The sequence below is a fragment of the Gambusia affinis genome, linkage group LG04 (genome assembly GCF_019740435.1).
Source record: "Gambusia affinis linkage group LG04, SWU_Gaff_1.0, whole genome shotgun sequence".
Lineage (NCBI taxonomy): Eukaryota > Metazoa > Chordata > Actinopteri > Cyprinodontiformes > Poeciliidae > Gambusia > Gambusia affinis.
The window spans coordinates 26,331,616-26,353,758 of NC_057871.1; the positions used below are offsets into that span (position 1 = coordinate 26,331,616).

The window sequence follows — 22,143 nt, forward strand, 5'->3', positions numbered from 1 at the left end:
CTCCCAATACGTTGGATCAAAATTTATGGCTTAATGTGCCAAATGTGAAAAAAGGTGAAGGGCTGTGTGAATACTTTTGCCAGGCACTGCGAGTGCTTCGTTAAAAAGTTCTAATTTCTTCCATTTGTTTCTTTCACATCTATTTTGGTCCAGGTGAAAGTAATTACGTTTGGGGGACTGTACGATAAAGAAGAAATCCTTTTAAGGTTGGACAAAGCCAGCAGCGAGGGCCACTGGCTGATCTTCAACAACTGTCACCTGTTGGACAAGTGGGACAGCGAGGTGCTGGTGCGCTTCAGGCAGCTGTTACCTTCCCTCGGAGGTAAAGTCGTTTGACTGTTTCAGCAGCAGTCCATTTTATGCCTGAATTTCCCCACTGTGGGACAATAACCACTATCCCTTTCTTTCTTTTTTTATTTTTTTGTTTTCAGATAGTGACGTTTCCATTTCTTATGGTAAATGAAATAAATACAGACTTGTAGAAATCACTTCAGTAGAAAAAAACAACAAAACAACCCCCAGCCTTCATTACTTTGCACATGACATTCTTTTTCCTCTGTCTTTTTTGTTTGTTTGTAAGAAGTTAAATGGAGCATACAAAAGACATGAACCATAACTGGTGTTGCATTATGTGGAACTATAGATCAACTTGACAATAGATGGAGTCCATGAATCTTGGTAATAAAGTAGAAACTAGAATGAGGTGGCATCCTTAATGTTTTATTATTGTTCATTTCACACAAACCTTCTAAATTATCGATGGCAAAAAACTCTTAATAAATGTTCTCAGTATGTTTTATGACATTTAACAAATAGAAATAACTTTCTATTTGTTAAGAAGAAATTTTGTCTGATTTAACTTCAGACAGTGAGGAAAACGTGTGTGTGTGTGTTTCTAATCGGTATTTGTAAATGTATGCTTTCAACTGTGTTGTTTGATACATTTTTTTAATTTATTCCAGTGTTAGAAAAATAATTTGATCTCAAAATTGACTGTGAAGGTTACGCCTTCCGTTCTGTAAATATCATCTGCTATCTGAGCCTATTTTCTGCTTCTTTCTGTTCTATTGTAAATTCAGAACATCTTTAATTGATATTGTGGCCAATCCGTCTGCTTTTCTATCCACATGTTTCCATGACTTCCAGAGGAGACACCCCCGGTTCATCCATGCTTTCGGTTGTGGTTTGTAAATAATGAAAATGCAGCCAAACGTCTACCAGGTATAGTTCATATATATTTAATGATGCTCTGTTTATTTGTGAATAAATCACAGTAGCTGCCGTTCAAAGCCGTTCTTCTCTGTAGCCATCCATGGTAGTTGGCCACAGATATTTTTTATTGTACCAAATCGATCCTCTGTCATCAGATTATGCACTCTGTGAAAGCTGTTGTTGACTAATGATCTCTATTTCTTACTGCTTTATTTAAAATCGATCAATCAGTCAAATTTTATTTGTATGGCACATTTCAGCATCAAGGCATTTCAAAGTGCTTTACATCAAATCAAACACAGAAACACAATGCAACATAGAATCAACAATCAAAACACGACATTAAGTCAGGTTCCGTCAATAAATTTGTAATTGAAACAGTTTTGTTGTCATAAGGAGTGCAGTTTTATTTACATTTTATTTTGTTCACAGTCAGAGTGAGAGTGGGGGCCCTGCCGCTGTGCTTTGACTCCCCCTCAAATCTGAAAGAGGAGCTGAGCGTTTCCTTCAGACAGGTTTTCTTAGTCAGTCAGCATCAGTCGTGGTCAGATGTCGCAGATGACAACATGAAGGTGCTTCTCCGCTGTGCCATCTTCCACTCAGTTCTAATGCAGAGGCAGACCTATAAATATCTGAGCTTCGGAAGAACGTATCACTGGTAAGTAACAACGTCGTAATGAAAACTGAAAATGTTTTCAATTCTAATTGTGCTGTTTTGTTTGTTTTGGGGTTTGTTTGTTTGTTGTTTTTCTTAAGCTTGTAAGCAAATTTCAAATTCATGAACGTTTTTTTAATACCTTTTATAAAGGTGTCAAGATGACCTCATTGCTTTATTAGATGCATACATTTCCTTCACCGGTCAGTGCCATGACAAATGGAACGCTTTACGCTACATAGCAGGTAAGGCATGGAAGAATACGACGGTCTCTCTGGGGTCAGAGCCCGCTTTAACCGCGTGTTGCTTGTGTTTGTAGCCGGTGTTGTTCACGGCGGCCACATAATAGACTCTGCAGATTCAGAGCTGGTGGAGAGTGTCGCCAAGTGTTGCTTCACTATAGAGCCGTCCCTTTCAGGCAACGGACCGTGCATCCTTTCAGAAATGATCAAGGGCTGTTCCCATTATGGTAACTATGTAACCTTGCTGAAATGCCATTGGTAGTCTTTAAATATTTGATATTCTTTCGCCGTTGAGCAAATGTATTTTCAGTCTTTTGAAATTTGACACATTTTGTCTTGCTACACCCATGTAGTTTATCGCTGTGTTTTGTGATATTACGTGATTGACCACTGCATGTGAAGCGAAAGGACAGTGAAACGTGTTTTAGGGTGTTATTTATATTTTGTGCACAATTATTAGGCAAGTGAGTATTTTAACCATATCCCCAATGATTCTTATGCAGAACAGTGCTTTTACGTGCATGCTGGTGCTCCTGAGTGTGTAGACAGTCAAGCCCTTAAAATTGAAAACTTTATGACATTGTACTCTTCCTCACCTGACATGAACCCATTTGAGAACTCATGGGCTGTTCTTATTGGGAGATTCCCAGTGAATGAGACAGTCCGCCTCTCTGGGCAGCACCTGGGAATCTTTGGTTGCTGTGGCACAAAAAGTTAATCGTCAACAGACAGAGAAACTGACAAGGCTCCACAGATGAAAGATTATCACTTTTGTTAAATGTCAAATGTTTATGGGAAGATTTTCAGTTTTCGTTTAAATGGATTAAAAAAAGTGAGATGGGAAAATGTGTTTTTCATTTAGCTGCACATATTTCTGCACAATAATAGTTGCCTGATAACTGTGAACATGGAATCTCTCAGGAAAACCAAAATCTCATTTTCATTTTCTTAAAGTTTCATGTTTGAGGTTCATTCATATTTTGGATTAAACATGAGCACGGTAGTTGGCGATGAACAAAAATAAGACTTGCCTGTTAATTGTGCACGCAGTGTATTCAGCTCCAATGTGGCTATTCTTTGTTGAATTACATTTTGCTGCGCTTAAACCAGCTGCTAAACTCTTTGCAATTTATTTTCGTCATTCTTCTTCTAATCTTGTTGTGTAAGTCAGGTAGGATGGAGGGTGGAGTGCCCAGAAATAAACATATTTTTATTCAAGTAAAACTAAAAAGTTACCATCGAAGAAATTACTAAAGTAAGAGTGAAATTGTATTTGCTAAAAAGGCGACACAAATACTGAGTACCAGACCAAAACGTCAGTCGTTTAGTATTTAAAAAGTACGTAATCAGACGGACCAAATTATAACATTATGTGGAAATTTTGGTATTTTAAAGACCAATATGAAAATAATTTCTATCATTAACATAATTACAAATTGGCAAAATCAGGCAAAAGAATCACTTTTCCAAATTGATTTCTTTCAATGTGCAAAACCTGCAGGTGTGTGTCAAGAGGAATCTTTGGTTAGCATAAGCTCCTTCTTTCATTGACGTCACTCACAGTGGGTAGAGAATCCAGAGGTTTTACTGAAGTAAGAGTAGCGATACTTCATCATATAAGTACTTAAGCAAAAGTAAGCAGTATAGCGTTGCAAAAATACTCCTAAGAGTAAATTTTTTTCCAAAACTTTACTAAAGGAAATGTAGCTAGTTACTACCCAATTCTGTGAACACTAACTGGATTTCTGGCTTTTAAGAGCAGCCTTACACCATGATTCTGCCTCTCCCATAGTGTGTGTTTCACATTAAAATTGTTTAGTGTTCCTTTTATGCCACACATAGTGTGCTGCATTTGCTACTTTGTCACACAAAATTTCCATAAAGATATGAAGGTTTGTGGCTTTAAAGTGACGAAACAATTTCAGGTTTTGTCAGCTGTATTACTGTTGCAAAGCCCTCTCTAAATAAAGTATTAAACCAGCACAGCTCAAATGTTAGAAGAGTCTACTTAAATAACTTGGACAAGAAGTAAACATATTAAAACTACTGTAGTTATAGAAATATGCTCAGCATTAACACAATGTTATTGTCTTCCTTTCTTAGATTTACCAAGCCTGCTTCATGTTTTGGATCGACGTTTTCTGGATTTAGCCATCAGCAACCTGGTGTTGCTGGGCTTCAGTGCCGATGTGGCCCCTGAAGTGGACAAAATCAATAGCCACAATCTGAACTTACTCCTTCAGGGGTCCCAATCGCCGTTAGGGACAGAGAGGAGCTTCAGCCCTTCTCAGGATCTGACTGTCCATCTGCCAACCGACGTAGCAGAACAGAGACTCCAGGAGCTGAAGAATTACCTCAAACGCAAAAAAGACGGCAGAGTTAAAGAAGAGGCCGCCGCTTTTCGCAATCCCGTCCGTGACTTCCTGCAGGCCGAATGGGATGATCTGATTGACTTAGTGTCCTTGCACCTCTCACAGCTCCAGCAGTCTGATCAGTACACTGCGTTCTCTGCCTCCTTGTTGAAGTTCACCGACTTGTCTCGGTTGGAGGAGAGGGTAAAGCTGCTCAGTTCTTACCTCGGCTACGACGGCGCCTCTCACCCACCAGATGCTTATCGACTGGCAGCTTTCAGAAAGCCCAAAGGCTTTCTGCTGGCGTTGATGCGAGAGGCTGCTCTGGAAAATTACAAATACGTCAGCGATATAATACTACATTTTCAGGTTGGAGATAAAGGTTTCAAATGCAGCGTAGGATTTTTAAAGTGAGTTTCTTGTCTCAAAGTATGGCCACACATTCAGGCTGTTAATTCTGAACACTTCAACGTGTGTCCACACTTTATTCATTATTTATTTAGCAATTTTTTTTCTATGTTCTATGTATATGTCACATTAAATCTGCAGAGTGTAATTTCTATTTAAAAAAAGCATTTTCCCATATTTGTTAAAACTGTCACTAGGTGTGACAGATAATGTGTACAAAAAAATCAAGCTTCGACTTCTATCTGCAGAAATGCACTTCTCAGTCAGAAATAACCAATTAGAGTCAGTCATCCTTGTGTATGTGCTGCTCCCCCCCTGCTTTCTGCTATGCTGCAGCTTTTCCCAATAGTACTAGTTAAGCCTGGTGGCCCGCCAGACTTATTTATAATACTCTGGGCGAAATCCTGACCTCTCAACTGAACCTCACTTAAAAAATTCTTAACTCCTGCTTCAATAAATACAATGGCTTTACACCCAGGTGACTCATCACCGTAACTTTTGTTGTTTTTGCCTCCCCAGGTTCTGCCTGAGGGCACGTTCCCCATCTTGCTCCGTGCAGACACCGTGCGTTTGTGTGGCTTGCAGCTGATAGGGGCGTCGTGGGACCCAGAGACGGGAGCCCTGCAGGAAGCCGTCTCCCCTCTGCCGTGTGCAATGCCGTTTCTCAGCATCAAGGCTCAAGTCAGGAGCAGAACAACCGCAATAGATACCTTGTCTTGTAAAAGTTCATTTTTAACAGATGTAGGCAATCTTCAAGCCACGCCGACTGCCTCGCATTTACCTGTCTACTACTGTCCCATCTATCTGAGTGAGGAGGGAGAGAGTGGGACCTGGGAACTGAGCGATGTTAACATAATCACTAAAGTTCCTCTTTGTGCCAAGCTCAATCCAACTTTGTGTAGTTTGAGACGGGTGAGATTAGTGAGTACACTCTGACTCTTCCGAGCCGCTGTGGCTTCTGTCCCAGAGTGAGGTCGCCCAACGTCTGCTTTATCGTGATGGGATTCGTCCTTTTGACTTAGTGTGAAGTGTCAAAATTTACGGTTGTGTGTTTTCCTTCAACTTTGTAACGTTTTAAAAAGAGGGTTTAATTAAAATCTTTTGTTAAAACTGGGAGTTTCTTGTTATTTTGTCGAGTTTTCTTTAATTCCTCTTCAGGAAATGATTGAAAGGTACATGAGTAAATAAGTCAATAACTAAAAGAATCACCAATAAACTGTTTTTTTGTTTTTTCTTCTTGAACAGGAGAACAATATATGAAAAACAATATATATCCATTTTATAAAATGAGAAAGATTCGAAACCATCTTTTTTCTTTTGTAGGTAACCTGGACAGGCATCATTATGAAACCTTCGAGAAGTTTGGCAACAATACCTTCCTGCTGCATCTCGACAATGGGAGGGCGTGAGTATTTTACAGGCTTTTAATGCAGTTCTAAGCAGTTACTTTTTGCCAGAAAAATCTTTATCCACATTTGTTACTTTTATTTTCTTGGGGTCCAGATTTGGGCGTCACTCAAAAGATGAACCTTCGATTCTAGCCCCACTGCGACAGTGCTGCAGGTATGAAGAGAAAAGAGAGAAAATGGTTAAATCTTTTACGTCTTTCCAAGTGGTTTGTTCTATTATGCCAACTCGACTTTTTCCAGCAGGCTCCAAGCCGAGCTTCCGCCTCACTCCCCCACTCAGCTCCATCAGACTAGTGGCAGCAGCACTTAGCTAACACCTGGTGGGACTGCACAACTGCTGAGCTCTTTAGGAACTATTTTTCAGTGCAGGGCTCCTAAAAACGTAAAAAAAAGCTTTATGGAGAAATTCTGTGGCGATGACGTCCTTGAGGCAGAGTGTCGGAAAGAGCAGGATCTTCTTAAAGGGAAAGAAGCCTGTTAAATTGCAACATCAGATTAATTTGATATACAATTCCTGGTAACATAGTTACTTGATTGTGTTATAAAATGGCTCTATGTGCTTGGAAAATACCTGATACAGCCCTCTCATTAAAATTTTCTTGTCAAAATCCTAAAGATTAGTGGCAAGACTTGAAAAGTGCCGTTTCCACACACTCTCCATCTGACCTACCTGAGCTTAGGCTGTTTTTTTTTTCATGGAAGAAGAATAGGCAACAATGTCAGCCTCTAAATGTGTGAAAATGCTAGTGTATATGCAGCTGTAATTACAAAGAGTGCATGCCACACTTTTCAGATTTTTTAAATTTCTGATCAATCTTAAACGCCATGTATTTTCCTGCAACTCTACAAGTATGCATCCAATCACATCTGAGCTCATTAAACTCTTTGTTATACAATAAAATTTAAAGGGTCTTTAGAACCTTAAATATCTGGGTTGTTTTCTCTCTGTATCTAATCTAACTACTCTCCTCTCATTTGTCCCTTTTGTTGTGCCGTCCTCAGGATCCGCCGCTCCACTTGGCTGCGCCTCCGTCTCCTGTCTCTGCCCCAGTACCACATCAGTGATGTCATGAGGGCGTCGCTGTCGCAGGACCCGCTTCACAAGGTGGCCCCGCTGCTGTCCGAGCCTCACCTCGCCGCTCTGAGGCGACGCTTGAAAACCGTGCTGGAGACTGTAAGTCGTTGCCAAGAGCAACACAAAGGCGACGCAGGGGCAGAAGACGTCATCTACGACGACATCGCAGATATGAAATAAGAGAACGAAGAGATTATAAGGGCACAACACGTCTAAGCTATTATTTCCAAACATAAACTCAGGATTACATTTTGCAGTTCCCGCAGCTGCAGTAGCATTTATACATAATCCATAGAGAGAACACAATGTTGACCATGAAATGCTTTTATGATCAGTATTTGTCACACCTTTTGCTATCAAGCCGCTATAATACGGTAGAGCTGGACGTAATAATCTAGTTTGTAGGATGCAAAATACTGCAACATACTGAAGTCACACAACACCCCTGAGACTTGCTCACTCTGTCAGCGGCGCCTCTGTTATTGTTTGGAAACTCTGACAAGTGCAATGTGCAATCTGACAAGTCTGGACCTCCAGCGCCAATGTGCCAACTCATCAAACTTTCATACTGTGGATAGCACTCTGCTGCCTGCTTCCTCTGTCCACTGATTGGTTTTTTATTAGTATATTGTGGTTCAGTTTTGAAATTACACAAAAAGGTGGGATTTCACCTGTCAGCTGGCCTTTTCTCAACGAGTTAGTTTTTTTTTTTTTTACGTGTCAGAGCTTTGTCTCGTACATTTTGTGTCGTTAAAATGAGATTTATGTTTTAAAATAATGACTATTTAAACAGGGGCTAATATTCCTTCCACGACTTGTACGTTTTCAGTGAATTTCATTTAGGTTTTATCATGTTAATTTGTGTGCTGTCCTCATGGCATCCTTCAGAAAAAAAACCTAAATAATTTGATGTTTGCTTGATGTATTTATTACCATTAGATTTATTTAGGATTATAATGTTTTCTTGAAGGAAATTTCTAATATATGTTAAATAATTGAAACACATTAAAAGGGGATGTCAAGTTATTCTTTTTGCTCTAGTTTGTGTTATTTACATAAAATATCAAATATAAAAACAGGAGACAATGAAGACATTATGGAAGATGTTATTTTTATAGCACAAGGTTCGCATTTTAAAGTTCCACATTGCCTGAAATGATTGCAAGAATGTTAACTCTCTGGATTACTATTACAACAGTATCCATGACAACATCTCATTTGATGTTTCTCTTTGCATCTAAGTTTGATTTGAATGTTTTTTAATTATTGCAGAGCACTTCTATGGTGCAATATTTGCTGACTGATCCTACTTTTAAAATCCCCTTGTGAGCAGCAAAATTGCCCGTTTGGAAGAACGTTTTTTTTTCTTTCTGCTTTTTATGAACCCCAAGAAGCCAAATGTCAAGGATGTCGGTTGATATCCTGAAGAGAAATGAAAGGCGTTGTCATGACAATACTGCTTAATCACAGTCAAAATCTTTAACGCAATTTTGCAATTTTATTTCTGCCTGTACGTTGTTGTACGATCATGTTTTTCATAATCATACAGTAGTGAAGACAGAAACCATAAGTTGCTGATGAAACACATGTTCTTAAATTTTACAAACCGCTGACCTGTTTTGGTGAATTCAGGCTAATTTCAGGTTACAATTGAGGAAAAATCTTCGCAAGAAACCGTTTGAATGCCTTGTTTTCTGCCTCCTCGTTGTGTCGGCGGCTGGTTCCACTCCAGTGCAGGTCGTCCCTCAGGTGAGTGGATTCATATGTCATAGAGCGCCCTCCTCTCCTTTCAGGTCTCAGTTTAATATTTCATCCAGTCATATGGGTGCCACCTCCTCCCTTTTCTCCTCTCCACACATGCTTGCTCTCTTTCCATGAAAACGGGCGATGACAGGACGGTTAAGTAGCTCACCGCTGAATAACTAAAGGAGGGACAGAAAAGTGCTACCAGCTTTTAGCCAGTAGAGGAAAGAGGTGGAACTCCAGTCACTTTCTCTATAGACGCCTAGATACTCTTTTTTCTTTTTTTTTTTTACAAACTTGAATGAGAGTGCAGACTTTTTATTAGACTTTTTATTACACAGTATTTTTGGTGTTTTTCTGTTCTTCCATACCTAAAGAATCGGTCACTATGTCGGGAGTCAGCAGTGATCAGTTGCGCAAATCAACTTTGAGTGTCTACTCGGTAAGTTTAGGATTTTTTATTTATTTTTTGTCCCTTGAGAAATAACAGCTAAGTATTGTTTTGTCTTTCTGTTTCATAACTCTATTTCTTTGTTCTAGAGCCTGATGGAGCATTTCAACCCGGGTCTTCAGAAACTTGTTGCTCTTGGAAACAGCTATGTTAAAGCCTTTCAAGGTCAGCCAGTTGATCAGTGCTGGCATGAAAAATATGTGTCTTTGGTTTGGTGATGCTTTACTCTTAACTTCCAGTGTCATAAAAACAAAACTTTTGAAAAAATATTAGAAATTCATGCTACAACATGGAGTTAATCAGATTTTACACAAACTAGTCACAGAAAACTAAGCAAGGAGAAAATTGTGGAACCTGGCTGGCCTTTGTTCCTAATATTATCCAATATCAGACGGCTGCTCATAGTTATTATTATTATTATTTTTTTTTTATCAGGGCCCATTCTCTTATGTTTCATTGAAATTAGCTGATCAGAATAAATGTCTGAGCTACAATTAATGTAAAAGAGGCTTAATATGAATTAATTTAGAAATATGAAAGACTAAAATCCAATTCTGCACAAAATTTTAGCATTTTATTTTTAACATTTCTCCTAATAATAAAAAAAAAACTCAAGAAACAAGTAAATCGACTGACATGCAGTGCTTTATTTTATGGGTAATAATGAGTTTGTTTTGGGGTACAAAATGGAAGAAGATTGTGATAAAATGAAACCAAAAGACTCGCAGACAAATTCAACAAATGGATTCTCTATAGATTACATCTAACAGACATAAGAAAAAAAAAGATTTTAAAATGTTCAATCGTATCTGATGCAGAATATTAACCTTATTCTGCACCAGAATTTATTAGAACATGCTAGTTTAGATTTCATTTCGTGGCCCTCGTTTATTCTGGATTGTAAGTGAAACACAGGTGACTGGGAGAGCGGCATGCATTGTTAATGCGCCTCTCTTCCTCCTCTTGAAACAAGAACAGGCCTTCAGTCGCGGCGGAGTGTTGTAATACAAAACCCTCCGGCACGAGTCTATTCCTAGACCAGGAGCACGGATCAGGTGTCAGCACTTCAGGATGTATTTTCCTAATGAGTAAGAGCGGGGCTGCCAAGTGACCCAATTAAGTTCATGTTAAAAAAAAATAATAATGGGTGAAGTTACTGAAAAGCCAAAATGTCTGTCTGTAATGTTTCATGTTTGAAATGTTTTCTTCGCTGTGTGTTTTTTGCAGCCTTAGCCGGTTGCAGCGAGGCCTACTTCAGCGCTCTGGCTAAGATGGGTGACCAGGCTCTGCACACGCTTTCCTCTCATTCTCTTGGTGAGACGGTTGTCTCTTTTAAATTTGTACTGAATGAATTTCCGTATGTTAACTTAATACATCATGTTTATCCCCATGAAGATGCACTACGGTAACAACACTGTGCTCCGTTACAGTAGTTTTATGAGTGACAGTTGTTATGTTGCTGCTCTGTTTATATTGATTGCTGAAAGGTTGTTCTGCTTTCTAAGGTCAGTTAGTGGACCAGAGTCACCACACACCTTATGGAGTCCTTTGAGTTACAGATAAAGTTGTTCAATTACTCTTAGTTTAGTAACTTAACCACAAACTATAACAGCAGAGATTCCTATAAATGCTTTGGGAATTTGGCATTGTGTCAAGATGATATATTGAGTCTTTACATACAGACTAAATGAAAACCACAAACCTCTATTTGTTTTATTGGGATCGTACGTAACTGACCAACAAAAATTACTCCTGTATATCCAACATTGCAAACGTCTGTTTGTACTCAGCTTCCCTGAATAAAGAATTTGTAGAACCACCAATTTTATTTATTTATTGCAATTATGGCTTCAAGTTTTTGGGGTTTGTAATCTTGAACATTTTGCATATGTGGATGCTAAAATGTTTTGTGACTTCCTGTTTGCAAAATTTCTCAGGTTCATTCAGTTTGGATTGGTCAGAATGTCACCAAACAGCAGTTTGGAGTAAAACAAGTGTCCTTCAATCACACAGTCATAATTTATAATTTGTTGTATATATATATATATATATATATATATATGTATATATATATATATATATATATATATATATATATATATATATATATATATATATATATAAAATTGCATATATTTATAGGTATCACAGTAAATGGTGCTGACTATAAAACCTTGCAAAACCTTTTAGACTTTTAAGAGGAAATAAAACTGACATTTGATGTTGAGTGACAAAATAAGTGCAAAGCATTTAAATATATCTGTGGAGCATGTTTAAGTACTGAGGTCCTCTTGAAGAAACGTTTTTGCTGATAATAATTCACACAAAAAGACGTGTCAATGGATGTTCTGTTGGAAATATGAATTCAAAATGTATTTTTTTTCTCACTTGACTGTAATAACAAAAAACATCTTACAAATCTAAACAGACCTTAAGAAGAGTTATAGCAATAAAACGATCAATCTTTATCGCGCACATTGAGGATATTTTCTGTTATTCCTTTAAACAGGCGACGTCCTGGTCCAGATATCAGAAACACAGCGAAGGCTCACTGCAGAGATGGAAGGGTTGGTAAGTACATTTCCCATCGAAATAAAAAAAAAAAAAAAACATCTTGAAAGTGTCTGCAAAATTAGGTAATTCAACACATTTTTGAAGTTTTAGTCAAACAAACGCCTGAAGGTTTACAAACTTTTGTAAGCATGGCTGACGTAACGTGAGCAGAGACGCTTTTCTTCCTGCATCAGTTTCAGTGGTTCCAGATCGAGGTGCTGCAAGCGATGGAGAAGAACGTCAAACTGGACGGGGAGTACATGGAAGTGAGTCCGCTGGGCCTTACTGGGGCCTAAAATGAGGACTTGTCTTTAGAAATGTTTTTTAAAAGAGTTAGTCTTTAAATTTACATTAAATGAGTAGTTTGGTCAAGACCAGGTTTATCTAGACGGTGTGTAGGGGACCACCAGATTCCTCCAAGTTTAGCAGCAGGCTGTCTGTAAATGTGTGATAAATGTTACATCTGGCGCAAATCCCTGGAGTTGAGCTAACCCAAAAAAGTAACAGAACCACCATGAAGCTTTTGATTATGATCAAGTTACCAAAAAAAAAAAAACATGTAAAAGAATTGGCAAAGCTTGGTCTCCGCTGTTGGTTTGTTATTCGCTGCATTCTGCCAGCCTCTTAATGAGGGAAACATTTTTGTTTGGAAAACTTGCAGCATGCTGCCTCACTGGGAGTAATGACAGCCAAGAGGAGCTAATCGACACGAGCATGAACGTCACTCATTGGACCGCCATCAGGCAGATTCGAGAGAGTTTAACTGTTTAATTTGCTACAGGGCAGCCGCAGAGTGTATGAGATGGAGGTGAGAAACCAGGCTGAAGCTCTGGAAAAACAACTTAGAAGAGGAACCTTCAGAGACTCTCTGGTACGTCTACAATGCGCAGAGACAGTGGCGAAGTGAAACCTCTGTGCCACTTTTTGTGTTCAAATATTTTACTACATGTCTTTCTTGTTTTTTTAGGAGAACAGTGAATACATGGTTTACCTGAGGCAGAGCCACCAGGAGATCCTGAAGGAGGAGGAACGAAGGTATCGCTTTCTGGCGGAGAAGCACTGCGGCCTCACTCAGTCCCTGCTGTTTCTCATAAACAAGGTATATATACTCTTTCAAGTCCCGCTCAGTTATGCTGCAGGTTTATTTCAAGTGTGCAGTAAATGCATTCATACAGCTGGCTTCTGGCGATCTTGCCCTGGATTTCAGGTGTTTTTCTTCATAGTTTATTGTTTTCATTTGTTTAGATTTATGTGCCATTTACATTGCTGCAAAAATAATCACGCTTCAGAATTTAAGACCTCAACTTTACACCCCACATTTCATGCATATTTGAGACACTGAGGACTGTGAAAACCACAATTTAACATGTAAAGCACTTTGAACTGCCTTGTTGCTGAAAGATGCTATACAAGTAAGCTTGACCTGATAAAGCAAATTATTTCACTCCAGGTGTGTGTTTTCTCACACACACTATTTAACATTGGTGAAATCTGATATACAGAAGCACTCACAGGTGTTTGTATTTAAATGTTTAGAGATACACTCTATCTTGGGCTGCAGTTTCCACTAAGTACATGTTGTGTTAGTTAGTATTTTGTACTTTTCAGTGACGTTGTTGTTATAAATGCATATGTTGTTTGCCGGTGTGGTTTCTTGGATTCCTGTTCTCTCTTTCTGCTGGTGTAAAAGCAGATTCTCTTTATCCTTCTTCCTCTTCTCTAGTCCTGTCTCCCTCTCTCCCTTTTAACATTTTGCCCCATCTGTATTCCTTTCTTTTTTCCCTTTTCCTCTTTCTTTTCCATCATCGTGTCCATTGCTTTTGAAATAAATCTGAACCAATGTCTAATTAAGTTTTATAATGAAGGGTGTCGCCTAAATCACCTGCAGGACTAAAACAAGACATTGAGTGTTGACCGATGGCGTTGATCCTTTTGAAAAACCAGGAGTTCCTTGTGATTGAATGAACCCATTGCGGGTGACAATGGAGGTAGTGATGTGTGTTGTGGTGGTTGTGGCACTGCTGTAGTAACTTGCTGTCAGTCCAGTCCAGTGCAGTGTACTGCACTGGTCAGTGTCGATGGCGCATGTCTGCGTAAAGTTAAATTTTTGCCTTTGCTATCTGGTCTGATTGTGTGCCTAGCATGGGAGAGGGTCGGTGGGATAATGGGTGTACTCTTCCATGATCACTAGCAGACACTCGCCAGTTGGGAGTGGGCCGTAGAAATCTGCTCTGACCATGTGAGTCTCATCTCTCTACAAATGAGCATGTCCATTGTGTCCCTCACTGTTCTTTCCAAGTTAATAAAGGATGAATCCTCGACCAACTGGGGAGTGAGGTGTGGTTATTTGCCTGGATCAAAATACGACATGATCTTTTCACTGGTCAAACTGTCCTTAAACGCCTGCAGCTCTTTTGTATGGGCCCCTGTGCCATGGTGTGTCTTTATTAGTCAGGTCATGGAGCGGTGCAAAGTCTTTGATAAAACATGAGCAAAATACCAAGCAGTCTTCTCACCTCTGTGGGAATGATCGGGGGCACTCGCTTCCTTAATAGGGTTTGCAGATATGTCCTAAACCATGAAAGATGAATCCACTGAATTCCCTGCTGAACTTTCTCTTTGAGTCTAAAAAGAACTGCTGCTTCTTTGGCATTGTGTTCTGTTTGGGTTCATCAGGGTCCGTCTGCCGCCGTATCTATTTTGCCCCATCTGTGTTCATTCAGTAGCATAACAGAAAATGTTTTATTGCGACAGAAACCCAGTTGGTAATGTATGTTTTTTAAATTTATTGGTCCTGATGCATATTTTGCCAGTCGGGCGTGGTTGAGATAGATTTTGCTGCAGCCTCAGTGCTGCTCCTTCCATCCTCCCTTCCTGCAATTTCTTATTCCAGCCAACACATTGATTTTTCTTTTTTTTCTGTTCCAGCCGTGCAATATCATGTTAATTGCTTGCTTATCTAATAAAACTCAACTCTCAATGTGCAAATTTCTAATTTGCTGAGGCTTATGCGCTAATCTTGTTTCACCCTGATTGTTTTTGTGATTTAATGAGGCGTTCAATTCCCCCATTTGCTTTCAGACCGGCGGATCCCTCCAGCAGAAGGCAGATGGATGGAAAGAGAAAGTGAACGAGACCAAGGGGTCCAGATCACGCACTCCAACTCATGTAGATCAAGAGGCTCAGGTGCTAACACCGTTATTGTTTTTTAATGTCAGTTATGTTTTTTATTGACCACAGTTAATACTGCTTTGATAAATAATGTTTCTAAGATAGATAGATAGATAGATAGATAGATAGATAGATAGATAGATAGATAGATAGATAGATAGATAGATAGATAGATAGATAGATAGATAGATAGATAGATAGATAGATAGATAGATAGATAGATAGATAGATAGATAGATAGATAGATAGCAAAGTTACTCATTAGATAATAAGCTATTAGGATGCTTAGCGGGATTATTAAGAGTATAAACTCATGGAACAATCAATCATGTATCATTATTTGCATTCATTGGAAGTTTCACTTGTTTAAAAACACATTTTTCGGGATGTGCTGTGGTGGCGCAGGGGTTAAGCACAACCCACATAAGGAGGCCTAGGTCCTCGACGCGGCCGTCGCAAGTTCGATTCCCGGCCTGGCGACCTTTGACACGTCTTCCCCCTTCTCTCATTACGCACTTTTCTGTCAATTAACTATGTTCAACTATGTAACTATGTTCAGTTGCCATGGCAACTTAACTGTAGCATTAAGCTTACAGCAGGAATGACATTAATGTTTTTTTCTAAGCAGAGCTGCTGACAAACATGCATAGACAGATGAATGTTTCACATTTATAGAAGGTGGAAACATGAAGGACTGGAGTAAAAATTTCTTTATAATCAAATAAATGTCACAGCTGCCTTTGATTTTCTTACTGTGAAAGTATTTCAGGGAATTCAGCTGGTACTCTCACAGATGAAGAGACTGTGGTATGGACTAAATTATATCATCACTTTGTAACATAGATTTTTGTCGCGGGATTAAAGTGAACACAATCTCAAAAGGTCATTTCCCCTAACATCATGGATCAAATTCAGCTCATGTAATTTACATAAAAGGCTTTTAACTGAATCTGAAGGCCCTAAAAAGAGAGGGTTGAACAAAGTAAAGCAGTTTTTCAACGGTAGCCTAGATTTATTTATTTTATTTTTTATTTTTTGCTTGGTACATATTCCCTAACTAAATCCTGCACCCACTCTACATCATTTAACTTCTATAAACTTATCTCTAAAATACAATCAGATTTTTACCCATAAACCCCCTGCATGGACATAGAGTTCGTCTCATTTATAATCGGTTTGTTTTATGTGCAAAGCTGCGAGGCTCGGTCAGCTCTCTGCTGCAGACAGTCACCATGGATGAGGATATGTCCTGGGCCAGGCGGGAGCAGCTGGCACTGGGTAAAGTGCCATCTAGAGGTAAGAGAGGGAAATACGAACTGCTACTGTTGCATCTTAGTATACATTATTAATGGATGACATTTCAACCCCAAAAAGTAGCAAAAATCCTTCAAGGCGTTTTGTTTTCTAACTTTATGATCTCATCCTTGTGTTCACTTTCTCCAGCACCATCTCCCCTTCCCAGTCGCTCTCGCTCCAGTTCAGTGGGGGAGTCACTGGGTTTGGGAGGAGGAAGGCCCATGACAGCCCTGGTGTCTCACCCCTCCTCATCCAACCCCAAGCTTTTGCCTTTTAACAGAGGAGAGACTGTCATCGTGCTGGTCCAGGAGCCACGAAACGGCTGGCTGTACGGACGCGCAGAAAGCAGCCTGCGGTGAGCCGAGTCATTATTGAGCTGTGTGCAGACAGACGCATCCAGAAGTGACAGACTGATTATAGTTCATCCTCGTGTTCAGTGAATTAACCTGTTTTGCACAAGGACATATAGGCAAGGTGGCTGTTCACCTTTTGACTCATTCTTGTGTTTGACAGCGACAGTAAAACAGTGTTTCTTCAAACCTCTATGCACAATGTAGAGGCAAAATTTCTATACAATGTATCCTGACTTGTCATTATTACACACACAATTCATTTTCCACAAAAGCTTAAGCAAATATCTTCACAGGGCCTTGACAGTATTCACATGCACACAACAGGCATACCAAAAAAAAGTTGTGGAGAAATTAATGCAGGGTTAGGTGATATAAGAACATCTGCAAACGTTTAGCTTGAGCTAATAGAGCGCTGTCCAATCCATCATACAGATGTAAGACGTCCATGGCATAACGACAAACCTTTTCCTGTAAGATACACAAAACTAGTAGACATATAACCCAAAACACCTGGAGCTGTAATTACAGCAGAGCATGATTATGCAAATAAGTGACTCAAGGAGCTGAATGGAAATGTTCCCATCATGCATCAGATTTAGGACTGTGAAAAAAAAAAAAAAGTTAAAAAATTAAAGGAAAAAACTGCTTTACATTTATAACAAATAAACAAAATAACAAAAAAGTAAAACAAACAAAAAACAGTAAAAGGAAGAAAACAAAAATTAAATAAGAAAAAAAAGTCTCAAAGTTGTGGATTAGAACTTTGAAGATAATTAAAATCTGGGTATTTATGAGTACTCTGGCCAGGTACAAGAGTACTAGAGGTAATGGAGGTAAGCGAAATGTAAAAGGTACATTTCACTTCCCTTTCATCTAATCTGTTTTGTTTCATGTCTCATCAGTCAGGGCTGGTTTCCTGCTGCATATGTGGCTCCAGCTGAAGATTTCTCCAACACTTTATCAACCAGGTGGGAACTCCTGTCTCTCCACAACCCTCATTTTTATGCATTTGTAACTCCACTGTCAAATATTTACTCATTCTCCTCATTTTCACTCAGTTATCTGTGTAAATATGTATAATCTGAGCCTTAGTCAGATAAGACAATTGGGGTTAGGATTTAATGAGCTTTGTCTTCATCCTACTCCTGGATATAAAAGGTTTGTTGTTTTATGTTTGATTATCATTATTATATATTTTTTTTGTTTTCCTAATAATTTTATGTTTACTCTGACATTTTTCTTGTTCTAAATAAATAAGAATTAAATTTCATTCCATTCTCACCTTTCTCATCTTCCTTCCCTCCAAGAAAACAGTTCAACTATGTATAATATTTCTTTTTCCACATATGGTTCCTGGAATGCAGCAGTGCTTCTCTCAGAAGTCACAGCATGAACAGTCTTCTGGACACGGACGCTCACACCGAACAGCCAGAGGTCAAGGGTTACGGCGACATCCCGCCCCCGGCGACGCCCAGCCGCAGGGCGTCGGTGGACGTCCGGGCGGTTTCTCCGGCGCCCGACAGGCGGACGGAACCAGTGATGGAGACAAAACTTCCACTTCCGCCTCCACAGCAGAGTTTGAATCTCAGAAGAAGCTCTGTGGACGTGCGATCCGTCTCCCCCGGCCCAGACAGGAAGGGGGACGTGACAGCTGATGTTCAGGTGTTTTTGGTTACATTATCTGGTTTCTGCAAATGAACTGTTCTAGTCTTACTCTGTTTTTTTTTGTTTGTTTGTTTGTTTTTCCTAGGGATTGTCTCCACATGGGCAGCCTGATAACCCTTTGTTTCCAAGGTAAATTTACATCTGAAAGCAAAACCTATACCAGAAAACATTTGGTATAGGTTTTATTTGGGTTAATTTGTCACGTTGGCAACAAAAGAAGTGGGAATCTAAATGTAGTTCAATATTCCCTCCTCTGGTCAGAGTAAAAGCTTTTTTGTGTCCCCAAAAAGGCTTGTGGCAAACTGCACACGCTTATTCCAAACAAACTAGTTCCTTTATTTCTCTTCACAGTTGCAACAGTGACCTTTTATTTTAGTAGTAACTTAATCTGAATATTTACAACACAAACACGTCTCTCAACCACTCTGAAAACAATTTTTTCATCCCTTTGTCATCATTATCTTTCTCCCTCTTTTGTTTTCTGCTCTCTAGCTTTTTTCTCTGCCTCCCCACCTTTCATTCCCAGTCTTCGAGTGACAACACGATTAAAACATAACGAATGTGCCCCAGCGTATGTGGGGGAGCGATTGTTACGGAGGAGAATGAGCTGATGGGCGCCCAACCGGTGCCATGCCTCTGTTATTGATCATATCATTTACACACACAAACCGATATTAAACACAGACAATGAAGACAACAAGTATTTATCCGCTAATTGCTGTGGCGCCCGCTTTAGCTCAGCACCCATGTGTGTCATAAACTGCAGACTCACTGTTTGTACCACTGTTTGCAAGGCATTTACTAGCTGTTTAATTAGGCAAAATCACAGTTTAATGCACTTAGAATAAGAGTTATTAGATACACAAATTTCATTTGCTGAGTACTATTTGACACAAATGGTATGTTCTGTAAAACACTTTGGTTTTGTGGTTTTTCCAGCTACTGTAAAACCACATTAGTAATCATCGCTAAATCAGCACACAGCGAGTGATTCCACTGGGACGTTTAGTGTATAAAAAAATCAAAAACCAAAACAATCTATCTATGTTTACATAAATTCTTGTGTCCGAGCTAATCCATTACTTCAGAGCTCAAGGTTTTAAAACTAGAGGTTACGAGTGATTAACTCAACCATCAGTAATCGTTGCTCATGTTTATCAGTGTTCAGTTCCCATGTTTTGATAGAATTGTTAATTAAAGCAAATACTCGTTTTGAGTAGTTTACAGTTGGTCTGAACCTTTTACAAAATAACGAAGAAAGTTTGGGTTTACAGTGCATTCCCAGCCCTAACCCTGACAGATCATTTCTAAAACTGCTCAGGCTTTGGGTTGTAGCAGGTCGAACGGCGCAGCCTCCTGGATCAGAGTGCACCTCCCCTCGTGTTCGGATCGTCGTGGTGTGGATTTCCTTGCCTGGATCCTGTGGACGTGTTTGAATACCTCGCCGTGCGCCAGCAGGAGCCAGCTGAGCGCGTGCGGTGTTGTGTAACATTTTCCACCACGCTCTCGTTTCAGGGGCACAAACCCGTTCGCCACCGTGAAGCTTCGTCCGACGACGACCAACGACAGATCCGCTCCTCGGATCCACTGAGCGGCCGTCACTCGTGCGAGCAGAGGTCTGTTTCTCAAACTCTGACATCGGGTCATGAAGGCAGCGTGTGCATCTTTAAAACATGAAAGCCCTGAACGCTGATGGACAGAGAAATTTCTTTGCAGGGTATAGAAAATGCTAAAGCGATACCTCGTTATCTGAATTATTTAAACCACAAACCGGAGAAGCTGCTTTAGCAAGTCTCCGTGTAGTAATTAAGAGTTTATGTTGTTTAGTTTTTGTCTCCTGTAGTACGGATGTAGAAGGAACATTTAGACTTACTGTTGTCTAAATGTACACTTTTTTTCTCATTAAATGGGAGAATATTGCTTGCTGTTTTATTATTCCTTCTGCCTCATAGTCAGTCATTCATACTGCATCTAAAATTTGTATTAGTTTGTTAAATCACATACAACCAAAACCAAATAAATTGAATTCCTTGTCTTTTAAAAGTTTTTAGCTGCTTGATTTTGTGACAGTTACCTTTTCTGAGCACCAACAAGTGAAGACACGGTATCTCAAATGTTTTTTTTTATTATCATTTCGTACTGGTGTCTTCTCTCTTCACAGTTCTCCTTACATACGATTATTTTTTTTTCTTTTCTTCATTTTTTTAACCACATCATCTGATCAGAGTTTGGAAGTGAGGAGGAGGAGGTGGAGGAAGGGACAGAGGAGAGAAGAGGAAGGTCAGGGAGGGGGGAGGAGGAAGAGCAGTGGGAAGAAAATGATCTGATGCACAAACAGCCAGAAATAAAACCAGCGAAGAAGACAGAATGCACAAGAAGTTGAGCTTAAAGGAGCCTTGAACATCTACACCACCTACAGCACTATCACCACCCGTTTTCAGATCACAAACTATCCTCATTTGTCGTAAGTAATGATTCCTAAATCTGTACAGCATGTTTAGTTAAACAAATCTTTATATATATATATATATAAAAAAAAAAAAAATGTATGAAAGAGACACTGATGCGCTGCCGGTGTGATTCTCTTCGGTGTGACTCCCAGGCAGCCCGTCACTGTTAGCGTTCCGAAGAGAACGGGCCTGGCCTGACTCCGTAAGTGGGGTCCGGAGGGAGGCAGGAAGGGTATGGAGGAGGGCGTTTACAAATGTGGGAACGAAGAGACGGAGGAAGAAGAACGGGGGTGAATTTCAGATATCCCCCTTTTACTCATGCACCAAGGCCTCAAACTCTGAAAATGCAGAGAAAGACAAATGGGTCACGCCTACGCCGCCGCCCTGGTGCACCAACACAACACACTGCAGATCATGAATAAATGATTCCGACATGTAGCAGCAGGGCCCTGAAATCGCACCTGAGAGTTAAAAGTTGCGTTTTCTAAAATAGTTTTTAGACTGTTTGGAGCTTGTATCAATCCAGCTGAAAGATGGCTGCAGCACTTTTCCATTGCTTACGAGAAAAAACAGATTCAGATGTTGGAATGTTTTATAAAGTGGCAACGAAGTGGAAGCTAGACAACACTTATTACGTTATTGCTGTTTTCCAAGCATAACATGTTCTACTTCAACAGTAGCCTGGATATTTGTTGATTTTCTGTGTTGAATAAAAGCAGTTGGATCAAGTTATGCAATTCGTCTTACATACCTGCGTTAATATCTCCATTAAGTGGAACTGTGGGATTTTACTCAGTGATATATTGTAAGAACATCATGCCATACTTATTTCAACAATATTTAAAACCACCATACAGCTTTGCAGTTTTAATTTTAATTCATTTGAGAATATTAAGTAAAACACTTCATAGCACTTTTTAAACTGAAGTGAAACTCAAAGTGCCAAATAAGGGAAAACCAAGGCAAACTGATTTAAAAAGCTTGTGTATCGTAAAAAACACTTTGTAGTGGGAGAAAAGGAGTTCAGTGAAAAGTTCTGGACATAAACAATTTTGAAACTATTTGATCAACAACAAATTGCTTTGACTGTTGTATTCCTGCCATGCAGT

At 39.5% G+C, this 22,143-nt stretch overlaps 4 protein-coding genes across 8 annotated transcripts in view; 3 read left to right on the forward strand and 1 right to left on the reverse strand.

Annotated features, from left to right (window-relative positions):
- Positions 1–6,107, forward strand: part of LOC122830306 (dynein heavy chain domain-containing protein 1-like) — a 32,415-nt gene extending 26,308 nt beyond the window's left edge. For both annotated transcript variants that reach the window (XM_044115549.1, XM_044115550.1), the window contains 7 exons: positions 154–322; positions 1,147–1,221; positions 1,645–1,870; positions 2,021–2,112; positions 2,187–2,336; positions 4,213–4,829; positions 5,388–6,107. In XM_044115549.1, the coding sequence (XP_043971484.1) occupies positions 154–322; positions 1,147–1,221; positions 1,645–1,870; positions 2,021–2,112; positions 2,187–2,336; positions 4,213–4,829; positions 5,388–5,804 (1,746 nt within the window). In that variant the 3' untranslated portion in view covers positions 5,805–6,107. The remainder of the gene's footprint in view (positions 1–153; positions 323–1,146; positions 1,222–1,644; positions 1,871–2,020; positions 2,113–2,186; positions 2,337–4,212; positions 4,830–5,387) is intronic.
- Positions 1–8,305, forward strand: part of LOC122830308 (extracellular serine/threonine protein kinase FAM20C-like) — a 44,223-nt gene extending 35,918 nt beyond the window's left edge. The window contains exons 9-11 of the mRNA XM_044115554.1: positions 6,192–6,273; positions 6,372–6,431; positions 7,280–8,305. Coding sequence (XP_043971489.1) covers positions 6,192–6,273; positions 6,372–6,431; positions 7,280–7,532 — 395 coding nt within the window. The 3' untranslated portion in view covers positions 7,533–8,305. The remainder of the gene's footprint in view (positions 1–6,191; positions 6,274–6,371; positions 6,432–7,279) is intronic.
- A 679-nt stretch (positions 8,306–8,984) lies between these two features.
- baiap2l2b (BAR/IMD domain containing adaptor protein 2 like 2b) lies at positions 8,985–20,977 on the forward strand. Of its 3 annotated transcripts, none has more exons than XM_044115555.1 (15): positions 8,985–9,101; positions 9,473–9,537; positions 9,636–9,711; positions 10,774–10,860; positions 12,056–12,117; positions 12,294–12,365; positions 12,881–12,970; positions 13,067–13,198; positions 15,181–15,285; positions 16,464–16,566; positions 16,714–16,921; positions 17,822–17,887; positions 18,284–18,581; positions 18,670–18,713; positions 20,100–20,977. In XM_044115555.1, exons 1-15 carry the CDS (start codon positions 9,035–9,037, stop codon positions 20,173–20,175), a joined length of 1,551 nt encoding a protein of 516 aa, XP_043971490.1. In that variant the 5' UTR covers positions 8,985–9,034; the 3' UTR covers positions 20,176–20,977. The 3 variants fall into 3 exon arrangements, with proteins under 3 accessions (XP_043971490.1, XP_043971491.1, XP_043971492.1); XM_044115556.1 differs by having other exon boundaries at positions 18,287–18,581; XM_044115557.1 differs by lacking the exon at positions 8,985–9,101 and having other exon boundaries at positions 9,416–10,634.
- Positions 20,694–22,143, reverse strand: part of pvalb7 (parvalbumin 7) — a 38,029-nt gene continuing 36,579 nt past the window's right edge. For both annotated transcript variants that reach the window (XM_044115560.1, XM_044115561.1), the window contains exon 5: positions 20,694–21,372. In XM_044115560.1, the coding sequence (XP_043971495.1) occupies positions 21,347–21,372 (26 nt within the window). In that variant the 3' untranslated portion in view covers positions 20,694–21,346. The remainder of the gene's footprint in view (positions 21,373–22,143) is intronic.